Source organism: Cimex lectularius, unplaced genomic scaffold, assembly GCF_000648675.2.
Source record: "Cimex lectularius strain Harlan isolate CLEC.00 unplaced genomic scaffold, Clec_2.1 scaffold51, whole genome shotgun sequence".
Lineage (NCBI taxonomy): Eukaryota > Metazoa > Arthropoda > Insecta > Hemiptera > Cimicidae > Cimex > Cimex lectularius.
The window spans coordinates 1190768-1218381 of NW_019392674.1; the positions used below are offsets into that span (position 1 = coordinate 1190768).

Consider the following 27614-nt stretch of genomic DNA (forward strand, 5'->3'; position numbering starts at 1 on the left):
GCCACGAGGGGGATCGAACCCAAGACCTTCGGCTAAATACGCCTCTGCTCTACCACTGGAGCTATCGTGACTTCAATCCACTCGGACACCAACTCCCCATCTCAACCTATAACCTTTCGAATTTTCCCTCCAAAAATAGCAAAAAGGAAGGAAAATTCAAATGGTTGTAGGTTGAGATGGGAGTTGGTGTCCGAGTGGATCGAAGTCACGATAGCTCACAGGAGAAGAAGGTAATTCTTGTCTGTTAGCCGACTCCGGATCCTCTCGTTGTGAAAAAAGGAAAAAAGAAGGAACTCCTGCATGCTTAACGTTTAAAAACTACTGGTTTTGAATGGAACTACTTCGAGTTAACATTAGTAATATCACTGACCTCCATTATACAAAAATTAAATATATGAAAAATCACAGGTGGAAGAAGTGTTGCACAGAACGGTCGAGGTATGGGGCGAAATATAATTTTAATTTTTAAGTGAGAACCTGGAAAAGACTCCACTCACAGAAACAGGATTTATCCCAGTACGGGGTTTTTTACTCCTAAAGGTGTTTGTAATATAAAATCAAAAAACTAAATGTGTTTGTATGTTGTAGGCGTTTCTCTTGTATACCTTAAGAATGGAGGTATATCTTCCGAAACGTCGGTGAAATAAATGTAAGTGAAACGAGTGGTGTCACTTTTTGACTGAAAATCCCCAAACAGCGACATTATAATTGAACAGTCATCATTCACCGATATTGTTGTATAAAGTAAGATCGTTTTGTGTCCATAGCATATATTGAAAGTAAATGTATTTATTAGCGTGAATGTGTAGTGTGAAAGGGTCTATGGGAGAATATTGAGTACCCATCGTCCCTCAATTTGGTCATTTATTTAATAGGTGAAGGAGGAATATTGAATACGCCACCACACTAACTGAGTGAATGGTATGTAAATCATTAAAAGAATATATTTAAGGGTGAGTGAGAATGTGCATGAATTTAGGAACTGACTGCGTTGGGGTTGAAATGACCTAGCTGTTTATAGTCCCGGGAGCGGAACTGAGGTCTGACCCCGGACTGCAATACCCGGGGTTGGTGATTCTCGCAGCCAGCCAGTAATTTATTGTAAATTACAAAAGCTAGAATTGAGCTAGAAAATGAGTAGTCAGTAAAGCATTTTACGAGTTTCTTAGTAAACCAAGTTTGCCAATTGTTTATATGAATTTTGGGTTTAAAAAACACACCAGCATTAAATTTATGAATTGTTCCTCCGTTTATTCCATCAAAGGCCACTCTGGTTATTTGATATCGTTTGATATCGAATCAGACTGCTTTTACTAAACCAACAAACAGGCTAATAGTTTTGTTAAGACAACAAAATAATACATTTGTTCATTTCATTTGAACAAAGTTGTCTGCATTTTATCATATGAATAAACGAAAGAATTTATTTTACCTTTTCAATTCTTTAAAAAATATGGATAATAGATTATTCAAATTAGAAAGAACAGTAAGCTTATTTAATAAGTTTTGTGTAAGAATAGACCCTTAGCACACGTTAACCAATATTAAATAGCTAATTTTTCAGTAGAATCCTGTCAAAAAAACAAAGCAAGAGATCATCTCCAGTAATTTAGACTTTTCTTTTGATTTAACGACAGTCAATTATAAATTGGCGATATTAATATAGTGGACAATCATAATACGTGAGTGTTTTGTTATAGAAGAATCAAAAAATCTCGGGCTCTCAAGTTCAAATTTTTCGTCGTTAATTTACTTGATAATTTCCACCAGGATTCTGCATTTTGCAATGACGGATTACAGTTCAAAGCTGGACATTTAAATATTACATTTGTTTCTTAGAAAAATCAGGCCAACTTTAAAAGACGTGTAAACTATGTACAAATATAGCTAAAACTAATACATATTTCAATTAATTAATCTCTTTGTAAGGTGTTGGTTGAAATGAAAAAGCAGAAGAAAACACGAGTGGGATTCTAACCCACGACTTTTAATGAAGCTATACTTCGTTTTACTTATTATAGCCATTATATTTCATGGTCCGATTGGCCACTTTATTTGTCGTCGAGAATCGAATCCTGATTACACGACATTTGAAAAATGGCAAAAAGAAGGGAACATTCGAAAGGTAGGTTGAGATGGGGAATTGGTGTCCGAGTGGATCGTAGTCACGATAGCTCAAGTGGTAGAGTAGCGGCGTAATTAGCCGAAGTTCGTGGGTTCGAATCCCGCTCGTGGCACAGATTTTTTTCATTTCAACCAAAAACCTTACATAAAGACTAATTAATTGAAAGAAGTTATTCGGCCATTCGGACCAAAAAATATAATGGATTTAATAAGTAAAATGTGGTATATCTTCACTAAAGCTCTCATTTTAGTATAGAAGAACCAAAGAATCCCGGGCTCTTCAAGTTCAAATTTTTCGTCCTTAATTTACTTGATAATATCAACCAAGATTCTGCATGTTGCAATGACGATTAAAGTTCAAATCTGGACATTTAAATATCACATTTTTTGTCTAGAAAAAATCAGGCCAACGTTAAAAGACTTATAAGCTTAAACTATGTACAAAGATAGCTAAAACTAATACATCTTTCAATTAATTATGTAAGGTATTGGTTGAAATGAAAAAGCTATTGTCACGAGTGGGATTCGAACCCACGACCTGCTAAATAAGCCGCTGCTCTAACCAATTGAGCTATCGTGACATCGATCCACTCGGACACTCCCATCTCATCCTACTTTAGAATTTTTCCTCCTTTCTGCCATTATTCAAATGTCGTGTAATCAGGATTCGATTCTCGGCGACAAATGAAATGGCCAGGGAGAGCTTTAGTGAAGATATTCTTCGTTTTAATTATTAAATCCATTATATTTCGTGGTCCGATTGGCCATTTCATTTATCCCCAAGAATCGAATTCTGATTACGACAGTTAAAAAATGGCAACAAAGAGGGAAAATTTAAAAATGCAAAACACTGCACTCACAGCTGTTCATCTATCTCACAGACAAAGTAGATTATATTTAGTCAGGATCTTGTCACATCCTGCTTATTTCCCTAAAGTCTCGCTATTTTTTATCGAAAATTTATACTATTTTTTAATTAATTAATAATGAAATAATATATTTAAATAAACCATAAATGGTTTTTGTAAAAAAGCAAGGAAAGCAAACAAGGACTTGCATATAACGTCAGTATTTGAATTTTTTTCGAGTTTTCCATTCTTTTATTTAAAAAAAATCATTCAATAATACAGATGGTGCGTCGTAATAATTAAAGCTCTTTATACACCATCGAGCTGTTTAGTATAAAGGTCATTGTTAACTAGAACACTCTCAAAGGATAAAACATCTCTCGGCTCTACTAAACCACTGTTTCAAACTTGTCCTGTTAAAGATTAATTAGCTTTAATAATAATTTTACAATTGATTGTAAATAGCTATCGTCACAAAGCCAGAACAATTACGATTTTACATGTAAACCGTTTGTTAAATTATAAAATTGTGCTTTTAATGGTATCAATTTATCAGCAGATTACGTTATTCTTCTCACTTCTGTCACAATTTTATGAATAAGACGTCGCCTCACCCCGATGTCTCCTTACACCCTTGTTGCCACGCCATCGCCATCAATCAATGACACTTTTTTTAAAAGGGACGCCACTTTCCTAACTGAAATGAATCATATTAGGATGAGAGTTTTTCCCTTAACACGAAAAATATAAATATCGACCGAAAGAGGGGCAAAGAGTAAAACACGTTTTACTTATATTAATTTATCACAGAACTTGTCTCATCACAGTACCTCCAAAGAAATCTAATAATTATTTAGTTTAAAAAAACTTTTGATTTTTTGACTTATAAAATTTTCCCGTAAATTTGAGGTTCAAGAAAATGTTTGGTGAAACGCAGACATACAAAAGTGACGTATTTGGTAGTTCTTAGCTGAGATGTTATTTAATGTAAGATTCGCTTTTTGTTCCCCCCCTCGGGGAAATTGAATATACCCATCAACCCGAGTGAAGATTCAATCCAAAAGCGTATCGAGGCAGCCAAGCAATTTAAGTTGCCTCATAGTTTATCGGCCCGGATGGAACTGTAAGTTACGGCCTGGAGACAATGCATGAACCCAAGTTTAGATTTTCTTCGACTGCGCAGAACATGAATTAGTTTTTATTGAAAACAAACTATTCAGATTAAAATTAAATGAAAAAATTGTGGTGGAATTCATCTAGGATGTGTGGAGTGGTACCTGCTTGATCATCTTTGTTCCTTTTGGTCTGGCGAAATCTTATCTATATGATATTTTTATCAAGCAATTTTTGAAATAATAGTCAGATCTGTGCGTAGTGTCAGTCATTCATCAGTAAATAAAAAAAATCGGGAAATCCACTTTGGAAAGGCGCTCTGTAGCAATTTTAATAAGTTTTTAATTGGCAACCTTCCACTTTGCCGGATTTCTCAACCGTTTTCGAGTTATATGCGATTTTTGGGTAAAAAAACGTGGTTTTTTTAAGTGCTCAAGGAAAAAACCGACCACTTTCGCTCCCGATTTTGACCGAATATTTTCAATATGTTATTCGAAGCCAAACTGCCACAACACCTATGAAATGGGAATATCTGTGATGAGGTAAACAAGTGGTAATCGACAGCAGAAGCATTTCACATCCCCAACAGGTGAATTAAGAAAATTAGGAATTGTCGCTTCTCTGTTCACTTTTTTTGAAAAAGTCCTTGGATCAAAGTTGTTGAGCAAAAATTTGCGAAAACAGTTTACAATTTATACATTTTCCAAAAATTTAGAGAGAGAGAGAAAGAGAGAGAGAGAGAGAGAGAGAGAGAGAGAGAGAGAGAGAGAGAGAGAGAGAGAGAGAGAGAGGGAGAGAGTGGGAAAGGGAGTGGGAGATGGAGAGGGATGGGAGTGGGAGTAGGCGAGTGAGAGGGAGGGGGAGAGAGAAAGTGATCGGTTTTTTCGATGAGGACGTANGAAAGGGAGAGGGTGAGAGGGAGAGGGAAAGAGTGGGAAAGGGAGTGGGAGATGGAGAGGGATGGGAGTGGGAGTAGGCGAGTGAGAGGGAGGGGGAGAGAGAAAGTGATCGGTTTTTTCGATGAGAACGTATAAAATCATGTTTTTGCCAGAAAATCGCGAATATTTCGAAAAAGGTTGACAAATCGGGCAATGAAAGATGGCCAAATGAAAGCTTATTAAAATTGCCTATATTGAAGCTACAGGGCACCTTGATGAATGACTGAATCTAGGAAAACATTTCAAAAACCATCTTGTCCTGCGTAAAATTTTGTAAAAATGAGATCGAGCGCAGGTCTGTGATTTAGAAGGCTGAAAAAATTCTCATTTTTAACGTTGGCGATATGTTCATGTAAAAACAACGTGGTCGGATTTTTTTTGTATATGTATATATTATACATATGTACTACATGCTTTGTGTCTACTATGTAGTCAACAACCTGAGATACACAAGAGAGGCTAGCATTTTATGATATCAACGTAGTATACATAATATAAATAATAGCAGAGTTCGTAACCAGATTAAGATGCTCAATGGCTGCAATTAAAAGACCAGGCAAATTAGGAAAACATGCAGAAGGCCAACGATGACTTCTGCTTCTGTCGGCCCCTAAATATCCAATATTTGATGTTCGTTGATCGACCTGCAGATCCATGTAGGGTTCCAATCATCGTAGAGGTCATTAGACGGGTGAAAAAAAGACTAAATGCTGGGTTCACCGAGCTTTCGGCACCTTATAGTGCCATTATCAGGGCTTTTCCAAAGTTAAAGAAAACGATTAACATGGAAAACTATTCTACAAGCATTTTGGGTTTAAGGCTATGGAGCACATGGCCAGCAAAGCATAATACATTTTGACGGAAAATCAGACATCTCGCTAAAATCCATATGGCTAAAGGTCCAACTATTTTTTGTTCTGACTAGCAATTTCGTTCAGATATTTTTGTGATCACAGAGAATATTTACAAAAATTGCTTTTTTATACATGTAAAACTAAAATTACAGCTATTTATAGAAACTATGTACAAATGGTTATATAACTTATACATGCCCTGATGATGGTACTATAAGGAGCTGAAATCTCGGTCAACCCAGCATTTAGACTTTTTTTTCACCCTTCTAATGACCTCTACGAAGATTGAAACCCTACATATATCCAACATTATTATTAAAATTAATTAAGGGTTTTAGTTTGGATAAAAAAAGTCAGTGTCACGAGCGAGATTCGAACCCACGACCTTCGGCTAGATACGATGCTACTCTACCACTTGAGCTATCGTGACTTCAATCCACTCGGTCATTAACTTCATATCTCAACCCCACCTTTTGACTTTTCCCTCTTTTTTGCCATTTTTCAATTCTTTTATCTCTACTAAAAACCTTAATTAATTGAAAGATATGAATTGGTCAAGCGGACCACGAAAACTAGTGAATTATTATTTAATACTTTACAATTAATTAAGGTTTTTAGATGAGATGAAAAAAAGCTAATGGCACGAGAGGGATTCGAACCCACGACCTTCGGCTAGATACGCCGCTGCTCTACCACCTGAGCTATCGTGACCTCGATCCACTCGGACATCAACTCCCCATCTCAACCCCACCTTATGAGTTTTTTTCATCTCAACTAAAAACCTTAATTAATTGTAAAGTATTAATTGGTCAAGCGGACCACGAAAACTAGTGAATTTAATACGTTAAAATGAAGTATACCTTCACTAAAGCTCTCCGTAGCCATTTCATTTGTCGTCAAGAATCCAATCCGATTACACGACATTTGAAAAATGGCTAAAAGGAGGGAAAACTCATAAGGTGGGGTTGAGATAGGAAGTTGATGTCCGAGTGGATCGAGGTCACGATAGCTCAAGTGGTAGAGCAGCGGCGTATTTAGCCTTAGATCCTTAGCCTTAGTTCGAATCCCGCTCGTGACGCAGATTTTTTCTCAACCAATACCTTACATAAAGATTACTTAATTGAAAGAAATTAAGCATTTACGTTTCTCATCGTACTCTACCTGATAAGGGGGCAAGGTGTTCCAAACATTTTTTTAGACTGGTATTAGTAGGTGTGACTTCTACTAATAAATTAGAAATTACGTAATTAATTTAAATTTTTTAAAATATTTTTACATTTATCATCGTTCGCCCTCAATTCTCGCGTTTTAATATTTTTAATTTCTACTGACATTTTTGTTGTTGATTTTATAATGTTATATGATAACGTAATTGATCCTTTTTTTCTTTATACTAGTGCTTGCCTCTCTTTATCTCAGGGCGTTGTCAATTGAAAATAAAATAACACAAATAACAAACCCATAAAAAAACATAGTAAATAAAATTTAATAGTCTGGTTAGCGTTCCCTCTACTCCAGAGCATGCTCTATAGTAATTGGGGATAAGCTCCCAAAATCGAGCTAATAAATTGTATTCAGACAACAGACTTCGTTCGCCTGTAGGTCGAGATGGGGAGTTGGTGTCCGAGTGGATCGAAGTCACGATAGCTCAAGTGGTAGAGTCGCGGCGTATTTAGCCGAAGGTCGTGGGTTCGAATCCCGCTCGTGACGCTGGCTTTTTTATTTCAACCAATACCTTACATAAAGATTAATTAATTGAAAAAAGTTATTTGGTCAATCGGACCAAGAAATATAATGGATTTAATAAGTAAAATGAAGTATATCTTCACTAAAGCTCTCGTTTTAGTATAGAAGAACCAAAGAATCCCGGGCTCATCAAGTTCAAATTTTTCGTGGTTAATTTACTTGATAATATCACCCATGATGCTACATGTTGCAATGACGGATTAAAGTTCAAAGCTGGACATTTAAATATGACATTTGTTGTCTAGAAAAATCAGGCCAACGTTGAAAGACGTATAAGCTTAAACTATGTACAAATATAACTAAAACTAGTGGTACATCTTTCAATTAATTATGTAAGGTACTGGTTGAAATGAAAAAGCTAGTGTGACGAGCGGGATTCGAACCCGCGACCTTCGGCTAAATAAGCCGCTGCTCTAACCAATTGAGCTATCATGACTTCGATCGGACACTTCCATCTCACCCTAATTTCGAATTTTTCCTCCTTTTTGCCATTATTCAAATGTCGTGTAATCAGGATTCGCTTCTCGGCGACAAATGAAATGGCCACGGAGAGCTTTAGTGAAGATATACTTCGTTTTAATTATTAAATCCATTATATTTCGTGGTCCGATTGGCCATTTTATTTATCCCCGAGAATCGAATTCTAATTACACGACAGTTAAAAAATGGCAACAAAGAGGGAAAATTTAAAAATGCAAAACACTGCACTCACAGCTGTTCATCCTGCTTATTTCCCTAAAGTCTTGCTATTTTTTATTGACATTTTATACTATTTTTTATTAATTAATAATGAAATAATACATTTAAAACTCGGCGTATCTAGCCGAAGATCGTGGGTTCGAATCCCTCTCGTGCCATTAGCTTTTTTTCATCTCAACTAAAAACCTTAATTAATTGTAAAGTATTAATTGGTCAAGCGGACCACGAAATTAGTGAATTTATTATTTAATGCGTAAATAAGCTTTTATGAGTCAAAAACATAACTTAGTTGAAAATAACGAAACATCCTATAATAATGTGTTTTTTAATTTATATGTAAATTGATTAACTGTTACATAATAAACTGTTACCTTCCCGTTTGCTATAAATTATTACTTTGATTAACGTTGAAATTACGTTTCAATACCACGTTACAGCTATTAATGATTACAATTACAGTTTACGTTTCTTTTTGGTAGTTACATTAGAAAACAGAAGCGCGTTAAAATCATTTCATAAATTGAACGAATTATATGATTTTGCAAGATAATGATGAGCCATGTTTTAAAGAATCGTAAGGGAAACTCTATTCTCATTAGTGGAAAGGGTCGTCTAAAGCATAACACATCCAATCATTAAAATGGCGCATTTTCTTTTGATTCGGCACAGCCGTCCAAGTTGTTTCTAGAAAATAAAAGTGATAACACCAAATGGATAATATTATCGGTCCGAAAAATTAATGAAATATTCACTTTGTTACTTATATAAGGAAAAATAAGGCCAGGGAAATTGGAGTTGTGTTTAAAGAAAGGGGAAATAAAATTCATGAGATTCTTAAATTTTCTTCCCAATTGAATTAGTACAAAATGCGCTGTACGAAGAGTTTATTAATAATTTTGAGAGGAAGAGGAGTTGAATGTTAAAATGTCGTAGCGTTAAGGTAATTTAAGCCCCGGGGCAGATTCGTTTCACTCGATTTGGACAAAATCCAGATGATAGATGAAAGCCGAAAAATCAATAACATCACGAAGTATCAAATTGTTGGCCCCAGAGGCATCTTCATTGGCGTTTTTGAACAAAATTTTAGTCACAGATAAAGAGCCGAGTTTGATTAAACTATGTTTTTCTTTAGTAAAAACGATAACGTTTTTTTAAAGGATAATATAACCAGATAAACTATATAATATATGATTGTTCAGAAATCGTGAGATACGGTCTGGTGTGATGTAGGTTTCAGAAAAATATTTTCTTTATCGTGCCAACCTTTCGATCTTCATTGAGATCATCTTCAGGGCCTGGGATTTACCAACATTGTTTACATTTAACAAATACATGTAGGATGTGGAAAAAGTGAATTTATACAATGCAAAATATATTTTTTTATATTCAATCAAAGTATTTCTATTCTCTCAGAAAATGTTTTTCTGAAACCTACATCACACCAGACCGCATCTCACGATTTCTGAATAATCATCGATTAACGGTCACTAATATAATCTATATTATATACACACGTATATAATATATGATTAAATATATCAAAAACAACTATGTTGAAGACATTTTTTTATGAAATGCTAAAGAAATTCTTAGCTGATATGTAAAAAAATTTGGAAATATGTACGATTTTTTAATAAAATAATCATCATAATTTATAACTCTCTACCTGTTTATTTGGAACAAACTTGCTATCGATGTTTCAAAAATTATGCAGTTTTTGTACTAATCATTTTTCTACTGATTATTAAAACTCGGATTATAAATTTCTTGACAAACAAGCATCAACTTACCGATATACGGCTTCGTACCAGACATGGACGTTGCAAGCTGGCCATCCTTGAGCGTTGTTGCAATGTTGAAATCCGTGATATGTGCATGTCCTGCCGACAAAATTTACAAAGTAAGTTAAAATTGTTTTTTTTTTTTTTTTTTACAATTACAACAAATGGTTATAAACGAACTTAATAAAGGCGTTTCTCAGGGATCAATGTTTGGGCCAATACTTGATTTATCAATATATTAGATATAAAAAGTGACATGAGAATAAATTATAAATTTTTGTGTTGTTAAAGTTTTTAAACTATACTAATCTAAACACTGGAACGTTTCTGTATACCTGAACGAGCGTTAAGGCGGAGGTTAGCGTTCGTACGAGTTGCCTCCAAAAAAATAGGATTATTGGGCTTTTCGTGTTTGGGCTGACTATCTAGCTTTAGGCTTTATGTTAGCCACCATAGCAGCATCAGTGATTAGGATCGGCATCATACTCATTATACTCCTGCGTATTCATGGAGGATCTGAATTGTAGCAAAGAGATCATCCTCACCCCATTTGAGTATTTCATGGGATGTTGTCACTTACTTTTGAACAAAGCCCCCTGTGTCTGGTAAGATAGAAAGGTTGCTCGATTAGACGCATTTAATTCAAGGGTGTCATTCTATTGGCCCAAATATACAGTGTGTGTTACTCGATATAAAAATCGGCTCCGATTTTTTAGGGAAAAGTTTGTTTTATTGTATATAGTACTGATGAGAGTAAATGTATTTATTAGCGTGAGTTTGTGGTAGAGGGCCGATGGTGGAATATTTTAAGCAAGACTTTCTTATCAGTCTTTTACCAGTCCTGGCGTGTTGCTCCTATTTTATGGCAGTTTACGATTTTCCAGAAGGGTTCGGGTCTGATGGAACTGCTGAGGACTCCCCCGGCCAATCTAACAACTTCAGGGATCATCAAGTACAGTTTAGTGCACAGTATTATCTCTGTTCTGTGTGCCCCCGGACCTAGACAAGAGATAGTTTATTGTCTATTTTTACTTTTCCAGGGCACTCATGGACTCTAATACTGTAAGTGATCTAACCTTAGGGGAGTTTAATGTTTTGAGCGCGGCTAGATGTCAGAAAAATAACGATATTTGGCCTTCTATTCTCAGGATTTGTATCTATTATGCTCAATTGTCCCGGTTTTCTAGGTGAAACACCTCGGAAATGCAGTTGATATTTTAACTAATTAAAGTTTTTAGTTGAGATAAAAAAGTCAGTGTCACGAGCGGGATTCGAACACACGATCTTCGGCTAGATACGCCGCTGCTCTACTACTAGAGCTATCGTGACCTCGATCCACTCGGACACTAACTTCCCATCTCAACCCCACCTTTTGAATTTTCCCTCCTTTCGAGGTCACGATAGCTGAAGTGATAGAGTAGCGGCGTATCTAGCCGAACATCTTGGGTTCGAATCCCGCTCGTTCACTGACTTTTTTATCTCAACTAAAAACTGAATTAATTGAAATATAATAATTGGTCAAGCGGACCACGAAAACTAGTGAATTTGATATTTTAACGTTTAATTTTCAGGGTACCGCGAAGGCTGATTGATGATTGCTTAGGTCGTCCGCCTCGCATTTGCAACCTTAGTCGTTCGGTGTTCGAATCACGGCACATCTCAGAGTTTATTTAAACTGAATTAGTATGAAAGAAGTATTGTAAAGTGATTTGATCCCTCGTCGCAGCGACATCTAACGAGTTGTCGGAGGTTAAGCCTCCCTGCATGCCAGGAATTACTTTACTTTACCTTTTTACGTCCAATTTCGTTTTACAAATATGGGCTCTAGTTCCCTGTTTTGTTTTAGAGCTATTTGTATAACAAATAAAGTCAGCTATGACGGTTAATCCGTTATCAAATGCTGCTCATTGTGATATTACAATTTTGTTTTTCTTTAGGATCAAAATTACCTAGGAATTTTAAGTAATTTTGAAATTCCTCTTTTCTTTTTTTTTTTTCAATTTGAAAACGGTTTGTGTGAGACTTTCTTTATATAAACATATATGTAACCGATCTTGCTTTCCCCTGAATAAGGATGTGTAGAGAAGTAGGTTTAATAACATCTACAAGGCACAGGTAGTCTCCCGTGATACTCAGGCATGATTCCCTTTGTGGCACGTTAGGAGCTTTATACATTTAAACTGCATACTTTTTTTCACCAAACAATTTTCCAGTAAATTATCATTGGTCTTACGAATCTTCTTTAGGCCAGAGGGTCTAGTTTATTAATTTTTTTTGTTTCGTGTGGGCAGAGACATTTTATTTTTCTAACTCCACATCTTTTGCACCAGCCTAGGGCGAGTTTAGCTTTGTTGTGTATCCTCTCAGCTGTCGGTTCAATGTCAACTACTGGCCAAAGAGGCAATGTCTTTGACGTCGATGTTACTGACCAGAAAATTTTAAATTTAGATGAGATGTGGTCAGTCAGTTTTGAGCTGTAGCCAAGACTTCGGCCTGTATTGAACCTTCTTCAGGGCAGATATTAACACTAACAATCATAATCAATGGATAGATTATTTGAATAAAAGGTAGACGTACCAATACTATTATTCAATGAATAATAATTATCTCTATTGTAAAATATATAAATATTTTATATCTTTACCCTGTGGAAGGTTAATTATGGGCTGATAACTTGGAAATTAATAAATCTCAAAACTGGGCGTCGGTGGCCGCAACGGTTTAGGCGTTGACACGGCGCTCATCGCTGTAAGTTAAAGATCCCGGGTTCGAATCCATCGGCCCTGGATTCGAACCCGACGTACTTACAAATGGACTTTTTTTTTCAAAAACACCGGTACCCCGAGGGTTGATATAACCTCTGCTGTTGCGAACCCTCGTAAAAAAAAAAAAAAAAATAAATCTCAACTATTTATACCTTACCCATTTAAAATGCAAAGTAGTTTACATCTTTTATCTGGAGGGAAACTACTTTATTTTATTTTCATTCTTTTTTTTTATAAGTAAGGATTTATAAAAAGCCTTTATGGTCTGCACCAAGCTTGTTATATTCAGCTAGTCATGCCCGAAATGTCTCCATTAAAATGTAAATTTAAAAAAAACTTGGTAAAGAAAGTAAAATTAGAATAAATGGTGACAAGTAATACAGAAGAAAATCTAAAAGAAATGCAAGAATTTGATATTTAAAGTACATTTGAAATCTACGAACTTTTTACAATTGGCCAATCTGAAAATTTAGCCATGCAATACGTCAAAATATACTTTTAGGTACATATTTATTCTGTATAAATAAACGGTATAAATATTCTGTACAAATAAACCGTACGTGTGTATAAAAGATTTTCCTAATCAACGCAACGGACTTTACCTCCTAAATCTGATCAATATGAAGGAAGGAATTATTATGTGTTATATTAATGTCAGATATTACGAATCTACAGCAGCCATGATGGATCGATTTTAATCCCGACCCGTTGTACCAATAATTGGCGATTATTGCAAACCTCGCCGGTTCAATCGCAAAACTTGCACGGGAGAGATAAATTTATAAAATCAGTGTTCAAAAAAATTTAAATTAATACGTTGATTTTGTAACCTTTATAGTTGATTGAAATCAAAACGTTAATAAGTAATAAAATATGAAAGAACTCGTACAAAACTAAAATTATAAATAATAAAAGCAGACTATGAAAAAATAAAAAATAAATTTCATGAAAACGTATAACTCAAAGTGTCTTTGTAAGTAATCATAAATCATTGGAACCTGAGAGATCAGTAAATTTGACAATTAACCATATCCCAGAATTTGAGAAATTAATTAATTAACCTCTCACGTCATAACCTAAAGGAATATTCAAGTGTTTAAAGTGCGATAATAACGTTTCATCAATCAACATAATCTCTTCTGCATGTGATACATTTTGAATTAATTTATTCGTTATCAGCGCTTTATATGTAAACCGTATTATTTGCAAATAAGAGGAGGCAATGTTATTGTATTGGATAATCCAGAAAACAATAAAATCTGTCTGCCTAACGTATTATTTAATTGGAGATTTTACTGTTTCCATTAATTTTATAATGGATCTTTCATAATTTTTACTATAAATATGTAATATTTAAATTGAGTAGATTTAGTAAAAAATATTGTGCGTGTTTTATTACAACGTTGAACAAACTTTAGTTAATTAATAAGTCAGTTGGCATAAATCATCGAAAAAACACTAGCCATGCCAAAAATTTTGACAAAGGTAAAATAAATTAGATGGCTAAAATTTTCTCAGATGTATAATAGACAATTTTAAAAGTTTAAAATTTCTAATAAAAAAAATTTATTTTGTTAAAATAATTACGTCGAACAGTCATTTAAAAAACTATTCGACATATTTATAGGAAAATAATAGAAAGCAGAAAGATTTGTTCATTTTTTATGGTATGTAGAAGGCTCAAAGATGAGATATGATAATGGGAAGGTGCATAAAGAAGCCCAACTATGAGCACCACATGGCTCTGGGCTCTACCATCTTTAGAGCCAAATTGCTGGCGTTAGGAACACATGACATGGATAATCTTAAGGTTATAATAATATTGCAAAACCTTGTGGATGAGGTATGAGGAATGCGAAGAAATCCATTGTAGGGCCATCCTCATGACTAACAAAGGACTTGATAGAAGGTAACCGCAACTGATTCTGTTTGGACTCCTGACAAGGCACTGCTGAGAAGGCAGATGCAACGTATAAGAGTACAGACAGAAGAAACACTGTGTATATACGTTCAGGAAGAAGAGGAGAGCGCAGAACACATTCTATGTTTCTGAAAGTATATGTAGGTGCAGGTTCTTGTAACTAGGGGAAAAAACCACAAGCAATATCCTACTCTAAGGGCCGCTGGCAAAGCTGTGGAGGTTGATTAACAGGCTGAAGCAGGTTAGCAAGTTATAAACAAACAAGAGCATAATAGCTCTACTCAGGTAGAGGTGAGAAGGCGTTGCGTCTACCTCTTTTATCCCTATCCAGCAATAAGCCCTAATCCACTTTGAGCCCTTTTAATAGCTACATTACAAAAATGTAGCTCCAAGAGCTGGCGTTATGGAACTTAACATAAATAATCTCAAGGTTATAATAATATTGCAAAACCTTGTGGAACAATATTCCAGGTATGAGGAACGCGAAGAGATTCATAGTAATGTCATCCTCATGACTAACAAAGGACTTGATGGACGGTAACAGCAACTGATTCTGTTTGGATCCTGACAAGGCACAACTGCGTAAGAAGGCACGTACAACAGAAGAAACACTATATACGTCCAGGAAGAAGAGGACGCTGGCAAAGCTGTGGAGGTTGATTAACAGGCTGAAGCAGGTTAGCAAGTTATAAACAAACAGGAGCATAATAGCTCTACTCACGTAGAGGTGAGAAGGCGTTGCGGCCATCTCTTTTAACCCTATCCAGCAATAAGCCCTAATCACTTATAAGCACTGTAATAGCTGCTTTAAAAAATGTAACTCCACGAGTTACTCAAAATTACGACCAATACGGCGTATGAAGCCAAACACAAGCAAAAACACTACTCGTAAAAAGAACCTAATGGGAGAAAGAGCAATTTCTTCTCAAAAGACAGACTAAAAATTCTAACGGGTTTGTTTGCCAAACATATTCCAGTAAAATACTTCTTTAAAAAATGAGACAATTTACAAATGACGTAAGCCGACTCTTTCTAAAAGAAAAAGGTAATACTGTTACAATCCTTGGCAATATTGGGATTGAGTCCCTGAATTCAGGGAAATTTCAGATGGCCTGTAAAACACTTAAATATGTCAATCTGGAGACAGAGTAAAGATTGTTTGCCGTGAAGATGACCGGTGAAGAAAGATGAAAATAGGTGGAAAGCTGAGCAGTAAAACTGAATTTGTTTTCTTCTTCAAGACTATACCTTGAGCCAGAGGGTTAGTTTCTTAAATAGATAGAGACAACAGAGCAAATACCCGGCCATAATGGAAAAGGCTTTGGCAAATAGGATATCAATTAAATTGTACTAAGAAGGATATAGACGTAAAGAAGGACAATTTACAAATGACAGTAAGCCGACTGTTTCTAAAAGAAAAGGTAATACTGTTACAACCATGGCAATATTGGGACTGAGACCCTGACTTGAGGGAAATTTCAGATTGCTTGTAAAACACCTAAATATGTCAATCTGTAGACATAGATAAGAATGTTTTGCCGTGAAGATGGTCTAAAATAGGAGGAAAGTTGAGCAGTACAACTGAATTTGTTACAGACCATGGCAATATTGGGGACTGAGTCCCTTACTTCAGGGAAATTTCAGATCGCCTCTAAAACAATTAAATATGTCAATCTGTAGACATAGTTAAGATTGTTTTGTAAAATAGGTGGAAAGCTGAGCAGTAAAACTGAATTTGTTTTCTTCTTCAAGACTATACCTTGAGCCAGAAGGTTAGTTTCTTAAAGAGATAGAGACAACAGAGCAAATACCCGGCCATAATGGAAAAGGCTTTGGCAAATAGGATATCAATTAAATTGTACTAAGAAGGAGTCTAAAACAATCTTGGATATGCATTTACATACTAGGTGTGTACAGAAGAAATAAAACTTTGAAAAGTATAAAGAAATTACCAAATCACATCAATAGTAATGTAAAAAAAAGTAATAGTAAAGTATGGACACAATAGACGAGAGTTTCAATGCAAAACCATTTAAAAAAAAGGGGAAATAACCTAATTGAGTTCACCAAAGTGTGCCAATGTAAGTGCAAGATTGAAAAATGTTTATTACTCTTCAACTATTGATAAATTTTTAATACGATTGATGTACAAACAAGAGTTTATTGTACAATTATTACAAACAAAAACAAATATGAAATATATATATTGTGAGGCAGATAATACAAATAGTAGATCGTTCCTAAAACGGAAGTGATTTTGCCATGGGGTCGGCCAAGTACTGTCCTGCAATTTACTACGTTTATTCCAGTATGGAGGGAATCCTATTCCGTTATCCTTATCTCACTATCTTACTGTCCTAGAAGGCTCTCATCCCCCCCTCTATAGTCAGAAACAATTGCTTTAGCGATTTTGAAACCAAACGTGATAACAGAACAAAGAAAGTTAAAAGAGAAAACGATTATTTGTTACATAACTAATTTAATTTAAAAGAGTTATCACTGAAAGGAAATATAAATTTCAAAAAAAGGGATAAGACGTCAGAGCTTATTACACGAAAGCTTTCCATTTCAAAAGACTTTCATACCCTGTCTGATAGATTGAATCGAGCCTTTTATCGAACTTGAAAGTAGATTGTTCAATCGGAAAACAACTAATTTATCCGGTATGTCCTGGTAAATTATTAAAATAGTATTTTTAAGAAACCCTACTTACAAAGTTACAAAGAATTATTAAATAAAAAGTAAAGAAAACTATATTAGTAATAATGAAATTGAATTATTTATTTTAGAAAAATGCTGATTATAGTTGTCTGTCAATTCTCCTAGTTTCTCTCAACTCTCTTTGCCTTAGATGGTGTTTTTCATTATTTTGATCACGTCGTAAACCAGCTTTCCGATATCGCTGTCGTAGATTCTGCACCGACAGAAATTGGCTCCTGAAAAAGAGTTACTTTATTTTTCTAGAAACTGTTTGAAAACAGTAATTGCACAAGTAATAGTTTTTCTTTATTAGCAATTTTCAATGGTTCCTGGTTAATTTCGTGTTTATTTATTTGGTTTAATGGTTTGATGATGTGGACTGACTTAAAAACCGTGAGTTCTTTAATATAGTCTTAACATCTTAATGGATGCGATGTAATGTACCTCTAACCACATAATTTATAACTATTTTACCTTCGAAATCTTGAAACTTTTAAATGACATTTTTAAGAAAGTTAATAGAATGTTTAAAAACATTCTTTTTTGGAAGGTTGTACGCCCATATACAGGGTGAATTGCTACTCGTGCTACAAACTTCTCCAGTAGATTCTTCACCCTAAAATGAACAAAAAAGTTCATATTGTCCATGGTCCGATTCTCAACCATTTCAGAGTAATTTCGCTTTTTATCGATTTTGAAAGATATCACGTCCTGGCGTCGGAAAATCGTGATATCTTTTAATCTAAACATTTCTCTGAAAATCTAATAGCACCGTTGAAATTCCCGTTAATTTTTCAATAAGAAGATGACGGTGGCAAAATGTTTGGGCTAATTTTTTGTGTTTTATTTCAGCCAGAACTACAAAAAGAGTGGAAAATTGTGTAAATCGGAAAGTGTATAAAGTAATCCAGAGTTTCTAATTTTAGTCTCAGAAGGCAGCAAATTTGAGGAAAACTACCTGATTTAATAACGCTTCCAACGCACTCGTCATTTTCTTATTTAGTGGTTGTGAGACCAAGATGTTGATGACAAAAAGAGAAAAAATGGTGGTTCAAGGATTGCTAATGTTTGAGAGTGACTTGCTACTCGTGCTACAAACTTCACCAGTAGATTCTTGACCCTAAAATGAACAAAAAAGTTCATATTGACCATGGTCCGATTCTCAACCATTTCAGAGTAATTTCGCTTTTTATCGATTTTGAAAGATATCACGTCCTGGCGTCGGAAAATCGTGATATCTTTTAATCTAAACATTTCTCTTAAAATCTATAAGCACCGTTGAAATCCCCGTTAATTTTTCAATAAGAAGATGAAGGTGGCAAAACGTTTGGGTCTTTCTTCCTTGACCTTCTAGCTGTTTGTAAACTTCTTAAGCATTACATACTAAATGGGCATTAAATTAAATTAAAAAATTTCAATGGAATTATGATTTTGATTCTCTCTAAAAATTAACGGGGATTTCAACGGTGCTTATAGATTTTAAGAGAAATGTTTAGATTAAAAGATATCACGATTTTCCGACGCCAGGACGTGATATCTTTCAAAATCGATAAAAAGCGAAATTACTCTGAAATGGTTGAGAATCGGACCATGGTCAATATGAACTTTTTTGTTCATTTTAGGGTCAAGAATCTACTGGTGAAGTTTGTAGCACGAGTAGCAAGTCACCCTGTATATATACCGCCTCGCCATGGCCTTTTTTTTCAAACAGTTTCTCTCTTTCGGTTTGAAAGGCTATAAACGTAAATTAAGTAAAAACAATGAAATTCCAGTAAGCGCCTATATCAAAATAAAAAGGTAATATTTATGCATAAATTTCATTAATTAAAGTACCTCAGAGTTCTTTTTCGTCTATCCTCTCATTTGAATAAAAGTCCGCCGTGATTTGCACAACGCAAATTTGTGTCGCAAAGGGTAAAATCAATGACACAAATGCGGGGTTGAAACAAGGTAGAAAGTGTATGTGACCATCGTGGGAACAGAGGTGTCATCCTATTTTTGGCCAAATCGATTCCCCTATATTCATTTTCCAAAATGCTAACCGTAAAAACATTAGCCAATATAACAGAGAATAGTATCTAATATTCGTTGATTTTTTGCTTTCTTATTTTTTGTCTCATTTTTGGATTTAAATATTAACAGTAAAATATAATAAAAGTCGTAAAAAATATATTCTTATGCAAATGAGTATTTCACAATTGCGTCAGCAAAATTATTACACACCACTGCTGCTTTCACCCACCCTCTAGCTCTCTCACCCTTTTGCTTTCTCACTCTCTTACTCCTTTTTACATTCGCTAATTACCAAATTGTTTTGTTATTCTCTCTCCCTCGCTCTGTCTCATCCCGACTGTAACATTTATCTACATTTACTTATATATTTCTCAATTTCTTAAAATAAAATTTTCTTGGTAACGAAATTACTATTTTAAACAATTTTCATAAGCTTAAACTCACTCACAAATCTTCTTTGTCTTGAAGTACTGTCGCTCTCAGTTTTGTGCGAACTGACCTTACATCCCTCTCTGCCTTATACTCACTCACTCTCTCTCTCTCTCTCTCTCTCTCTCTCCCTCCCTCCCTCCCTCCTCTCCCCCTCTCACACTCTCTCCCTCTCTTCCCTCTCGACCATAATATCTATCTATACGTACACACTTATTTGTTAAAATAAATATTTCCCGCGGTGGAAATAACTATTTTAAACCATTAAATTCACTAATTTCGTGGTCCGCTTGACCAATTAATACATTAAAATTAATTAAGATTTTTAATTGAGATGAAAAAAAGCCAATAGCACGAGCGGGATTCGAACCCACGATCTTCGGCTAGATCCGCCGCTGCTCTACCACTTGAGGTATCGTAACCTCGATCCACTCGGACATCAACTTCCAATCTCAACCCCACCTTATGAGTTTTCCCTCCTTTTTGCCATTTTTCAAATGTCGTGTAATCGGATTGAATTCTCGACGACAAATGAAATGGCGATGGAGAGCTTTCGTGAAGTGCACTTCATTTTAATTCATTAAATTCATTAATTTCGTCGTCCGCTTGACCAATTAATACATTACAATTAATTAAGGTTTTTAGTTGAGATGAAAAAAAGCCAATGGCACGAGCGGGATTTTCATCTCAACTAAAAACATTAATTAATTGTTTTAAACAACATTCATAAGCTTAAACCCTCAAATCTTTTTGGTCTTGCAGAAGTGTCGCTCTCAGCGCCGTGCGAATTAATCTGACCTCTCTCTCTCCTCTCTCTCTCTCTCTCTCTCTCTCTCTCTCTCTCTCTCTCTCTCTCTCTTTCTCTCGACTATAATATCTATCTATGTGGACTCACTTATTTTTCTATTTCTCAAAATAAACATTTCCCGGGGTTGACATAAATAATTTAAACAATATTCATTAGAAATGTGTGGTGTTAGTGACCGTTGTTGGATGATTATTCGGAAATCGTGACATTCGGTCTGGTGTGATATAGCTTTCAGAAAAACATTTTCTTTATCATGCCAACGTTTCGATCTTTATTGAGATCATCTTCAGGGCCTGGGATTAAATTTATTTTTTGGGTTGTTTAAATTTAACAAATACATGTAGGATGTGAAAAAAGGTGAATTTATACAATGCAATAAAATATTTTTTATATTCAATGAAAGTATTAAGTTTACGCAGAACGTTTATAGAACCATTTATATTTAGTGCTCAAAAGTCGACAAAAATTGTAAGCAACTAAAGGCGGAAGTAAACAAAAAATGAAACCATAGTTCTTATGGATGTTAATAAAGAAAATTCCGAACAAATAATAAAAGATCAAAATTCGAACTTATTCCACAAAGATAACAACATGAAAGTTAGAACTTTAATCTAAAGCAGGAAAAGAAATAACATACTTAATCTGATCATTGAGGTCGATCCTGTGACAAGAAAACAAATTTTGAGCAAGAAATTAAAAATCGGATGGAATATTTGCCGGGAGGTGGAATAGATTTACATTTTGCAATAGTGTAACAAATACCATAACGGTAAATGCAAAGTTCGGTTACGTGCCCAATATGTGCACAAAACCACTCATTAAGAGAATATCCTATTAAAAATTCGGGCGAATTTAAATGTAGCAACTGTGTTGAACAATAAAAATGTACAAATAATCTTGGTTTCTTCTATTCGGCACTTGATAATAAATCTCCATCCTATCTCGCTCGACTCATTAAATACCTTGTTCAATCGAGTATGACAGTTATTCACGACGTAACAACAAAGAAATTTATTGGAATAAAATTTCTCCATTTAAACATGCAGAAATCGAGGCAACTTACTAGTAGTAGATAAGTTTTATCGGGAAATAGTGCATAGACGTGGCTTTAATTTAACAACCATATATAGCGGTCCAAAAAAATTAACAGGATTTTCTAAGAATTGGAGCGTAATCCNAAATTTGTACTGGTCCATTGATGCTACCAAAATAACAAACGATACATGTTAATAGTTTTTAGTATATTTTCAAATTTTTATCATTTTTTGTCCAAAAATTATACAGGGTACCACAGGCTCAGTTCAACTTCAACATTTCAAATACGACCTTACAGGTCCTGACATATCATTTTGAAGGACTATTTACGCTGAAAACAATGGTGCAATCGGATTTTAAATTGGTAAAAAAATGATAAAGTTAATGCTTAAAAAAACCGGCAGCATAATTTATGAAGTAATAAGATTATAAAGATTATCACTCTATCACTCTCTCTATTCCCTCTCAACCATATCCATATGGACTCACATATTTCTCTATTACTTACAATAAACTTTTCCCCTGGGTGAAATAAATATTTTAAACAATATTCATTATCGTAAACCCTCAAATCTTTTTGGTCTGCAGAAGTGTCGCTCTCAGCGCCGTGCGAATTAATCTGACCTTCTCTATCTCACTTCTCTCTCTCTCATTCTCTCACCTCTCTCTCTCTCTCTCTCTCTCTCTCTCTCTCTCTCTCTCTCTTACACTTTTTTCTCCATAATATCTATCTATATACATTCTCATATTTTTCGATTTCTTAAATAAACATTTCCTTGGGTTGAAATAACTATTTTAAACAATATGCATTAGTTTAAACCCTCAAATCTCTTTGGTCTTGCAGAAGTGTCGCTCTCAGCGCCGTGCGAATTAATCTGAACTTCTCTATCTCACTTCTCTCTCTCTCATTCTCTCACTCTCTCTCTCACTCTCTCTTTCTCTCTCTCTCTTTCTCCCTCTTACTCCCTTCTCTCTCGACCATAATATCTATTTATATATACACTCATATATTTCTCGATTTCTTAAAATAAACATTTCCCTGGGTTGAAATAACAATTTTAAACAATATTCATTCGATAATTGGAGATCGAGATGCGGTCAGGTGTAACATAGGTTTTAGAAAAACATTTTGTTTATCGTGCAACGTTTCGATCTTTATCGAGATCATCTTCAGGGCCTGGGATTTATGAACAAAATGAATCTATAAAATGCTAGAAATTTTAGATTCAATCAAAATATTTGTAATCACTCAAAGTGTTAGTTTTCTGTGTAACACCAGAGCGCATCTCACGATCACCAAATTATCATTAAGTAACGGTCACTAAACACCACGCAAATATATATTTGTTTAAACCATCAAACATTTTTGGTCTTGCAGAAGTGTCGCTCTCAGCATCGTGCGAGATTAACCCTCTCTCACCCTCGCTCTCTCTCTCTCTCTCTCTCTCTGATTCGCGCTGTCTCTCTCTCTTTCTTGTTCTCTCTTTCTCTCTCTCTCTGTCTCTCTATCTCTCTCTCTGTTTCGCGCTCTCTCTATTCCCTCTCGACTATAATATCTATCTACATATACTCTCATATTTCTCGATTTCGTAAAATAAACTTTTCCCCAGGATGAAATTATTTTTTCAAACGATATTCATTAGCTCAAAACTCCCAAATCTTCTTGCTCTTGCAAAAGTGTACTTGTACTTCGATATAAATCCCTGAATAAAAATTCTTTTGAAAATTAAAAATTAATTTTTCCCCAAATTTTTCGCCTTCCAACTGTCATCAAATTGTTTTCAAAATCCCCCAAAAGTGATACCTTTGTATCCATTCTACTGATCTACAGGATACATTACATGGGTTTATTCCATATAAAAAATTGTTATGATGCAGTATAAATTGAACAGTTAAAAAGGATGGATCCAGTTACAATCTGGTTTGGTAGTTATCCGGATTCGAGCATTAAATTCTCATCATCAGACTTTGCACCCATTCTATGTTTCCCATGCAAATTGTAGCAGTTTGATGATGAGAATTTAATGATAGAGATAACTGCAAAACAATACCAGTGAGGAGAACTTATCTTGTAAACTATTGGTAATGGCAAGCGTTTCCTTAAATATAACCGAAGAAATAAATGCTTGAAGTGTTTGTTTTTTAAGTTGATGCTTATTTGCCTTACTTATAATGATATGAATTCTAAATGATATTGATATAGGCTAAATTCGACATTTCTTTTGTGTTACAACGATAGTAATAAATTTTACTTAAAACATTTAATTACTTTTTACTATACTATTATATAATAACTTTTAATTATACTTTTTATCTATTTGAGATTAAAAAGCTAGTTTCACGATGGCGATTCGAATCCACGACCATCCGCCGAATACAATGCTGAATAACCACTTCAGCGTGATCGTGAATATCGGTACATCGACCAACTCCTCATCCTCTGAAATTTATTCTCCTTTTTACATATTTTAAGCCGAAGGTCGTGGGTTCGAATCCCGCTCGTTACACTGACTTTTTCACGTAACCTCAGAGGCTGGAGCAATAAGACTGTGGTCTGACGAGTATACGTCGTATACATATATATGANCTAATATATATGTATATAAATTAGTAATGAGTAATATAAATACCGGATAAAGGGTATCAAATAATCTACAACATATTAATTTAATTCAGTATACAAACTAAAATTCTCTATCTTAAAATAAAAATGAAAAGTTAGTGTAACCAATTTGACCATATAAAATTTATAGTCTGCTGTATGATCTGTCAGTTTTGTGACAGTCTTAAAAGACGACCAAATTACTGATTCATCCCCTTGCAGATTGCACAGAAAAAATCATACAAAACAAAAAAAAAAGTTCGTTTTTTTAATACTCAAAATTATTGGAAACACTTGAGGACATGTAGGAGAGAAAATTTATATCTCTTTATCCGTCAACTTTTAAGCCATATTGACATCTAAATCTAATTCTAGATCGAATTTTGATACATTTTTATTTTTGATCATAGTTTGTAGAATAATAATGGATTACTTACGGTGATGTACTCAGATTAGTAAATTTCTGGCTCGGATCAACGTTAATTTCAGGAAGTTAAGAACAACTCTTACTCTGCTATGCTCTTTTGATTTTTTTTCTTAAATCACGGCACTGAAACTACTTTTCCACAGTTTCCCTCATTTTTTGTTAAAAATCTTACAAATGAATGTCAGCTCTTACTAGGTAAATGTGCCTTTCAGCCGAAGAAGACTCCTGCCATGCAGGAGGGATGATTAATGGGCTATAATATTTCTCTTTGGGTGTCGCAAACGCGGGGTCAAACTACTTCATAATATTTTCTTCATATTCTCTATTAGAATTGGTTGGACTTTGCCAAGATTTGAACCCAGAACCGCTAGCTTGGCAAGTACGCTCTAACTACTCAGGCAGGACTGTGCTTATATAAAAAAAAATTAAACACATATACAATAATATGATTATAAACTGAAAATATATCGCAATGATTCAGTGCATTTTTCATTAAATATGTAAAAGTATGTCAAATAAAAATAGCTTGAAATGATATTAAATGTCTCCATGTGTGTAAGACTGCTTGAAAATGAACGGAATTTTGAGTATTTGATTTAATTGCAAGAATTTTAAGAAAAACATAAACTTCCGTTTTTGATTATTACCTTGAAATACGCCCATAACAAAGTCAGAAAACATATATACAAAAAACCTTAAATGCGGTCAAAAATTTTAATACCCATTGGCAAGAACACAGGCACATACCTAATAAATATTTTCCTACGTAGTAACACCAAAATTATTTTTGTCCTTTCATGAGTCTTTGTTAGTTTCTTGTATTTTACAAAACCTTGTTTTATTATAATTCGAAGTCTTGTTTAGGTATAATTTAAAGATGCACAGTACACCAGTCAAATATAATTAATATTTGCAGATGTTTAGTCTGATGAGTAGGGAAGAATTAGAACATTCAGATTTTTTCTGAACATTATTCACTGTAAAATAAAAAAGATTTCGTTATTTTGTAAAAATTAAAATAAAAACTGCCCCTTTGAATGGCTAGGTGTGTAATAAAACGTTTTACAATCTAGATGTGAAACCGTTATGCAATTTCTTAAGTATTCCGGTTTTGAGGTTGAAATCACAAGAGAAAAAGACGTGTTATAAACGTCGTACTCAAAAACTCTATTGAGAAAACTCTGTGTTCTTTCCGGGATGGGATTTTTAATGCAGAGGCGTTTGCTCTTAAAAGCTGCGACTTTAAGCCTTTGTGCCGCACCGGGAAGGGTGGACAAATTAATCCCCCCTCGCTCAGAAAACTCCGGGAAAAATTCAAAGCTTTTCGCCGTCCTTTTGGGAACGGCATGAATCTAATATGAATCAGACAAAAGAGACGTAATTGAAATGGCTATGTAAATTCACGAAATTGAATGCTGGAAATATACAATTTTCTTGATCTGATTTGAAAATATATCTCGGGTAATTCCTTAGTACATTTTCCCACTAATTACGAAATTGTTTTCGCAGTAAGTAATTTAATATAAAATTTCTTAGTAGTCTAATGAAAACTTTAGGGTACAAATTTAAATTAACATCAACATAATTATCGTCGAATAAATTGCAGACCCTTAATTAAATAGTTTAAACATTTGAAATGTTCAAAATTATGATTAAACCTTATATTTTAGATTAACAATGTTGCCACATAATAAACCCATCCATACCGACCGTTCCCGTCAAAAATATCGAACACCCTGAGATTTGGCATTCAACAACAAGCCCCTATCTGGCTTTTATGACTGCTTCTCTCTTCGTTGGCACAAAAAGTTTTTCTAGAAAATCCTACGGTATTTTTGTCCCACTCTTTCAACAAGGCCGCGTTCAGTATTTGAAGGGTTGTAGAGGGTTGATCCGACCGAGCCTGCCTTTTTGAGATTGCAAAATTGAATCGAGCTCAATTGGGGGAAGTTCCGAAATTCTTTCTGGTCACTCAAGTGTATAGTTACCTGTGATGTACATGGCTGATGTGTTTTCTGCTATGTCATGCATAAGAAATAATTTCGAATCATGCAAAAGGAAAAGGTACACCATGCCTCAATTCTACATATCTTAATGTTTTAAGGCATTTGCCTACATAAGAATGTCGCCCCAGATTATGATAGATCCTCCTCCAAATGTTACTGTTTCCGATGTGCACATTGACTATACAGTTCTCTATGACTTTTCTATACCCTTTCATGATAATATGGTCCGTTAAGCAAATTATTATGATTTTTTCCGTTATTTTATAAAATATCGCTAAGTTATCGGTTTCAGTTCTCCACCCTTATTACTAATATTTTAACACATTGACATAAAAATTTCAATGTCTCGGAAAGGATTCGAACCCACGGTCTTTGGAACTGTACCCCGACTCTCTAACCTCCTGAACTACCACGACTTCGAACAATTTTTCTATCTCAACACTTAGTATTTGTGCGATTCCGTTTTTATTGCAACAATCCTCCTATGGTCCACTATGTATCCTTACGAATCTCTCTTTAACTGTTCTGTTTTTCACACGGGATTTTTCTCAGTCTTCAAACAGTTGACTTTGAGATTGATACCCCTAACAACAGTGATAAAATGTTTAAAGTGTTGACAAAAATGTGTGTGTAAAATTTTGACAAAGTGTTTATGCTTTATTGTTGTTGTTTTAATTCTTCTGGCACGTCCTGAATTTGGTCGTCTCGAGTCCCAGTATATTTGCTCTTTTTTATGGTTTTTGAAACTGATGTGTAATGAAATTAGGGGAATAGCTTGAATATTTTTCTTTTTCATAAAAAGTGA

General features: G+C 34.6%; 1 protein-coding gene across 1 annotated transcript in view; it reads right to left on the minus strand.

Moving 5' to 3' along the window:
- Positions 1–27614, minus strand: part of LOC106662397 (serine/threonine-protein kinase 32B) — a 231577-nt gene that overhangs the window by 14070 nt on the left and 189893 nt on the right. Inside the window, exon 7 of the mRNA XM_014386465.2 lies at positions 10113–10202. Within this exon, the coding sequence (XP_014241951.1) occupies positions 10113–10202 (90 nt within the window). The remainder of the gene's footprint in view (positions 1–10112; positions 10203–27614) is intronic.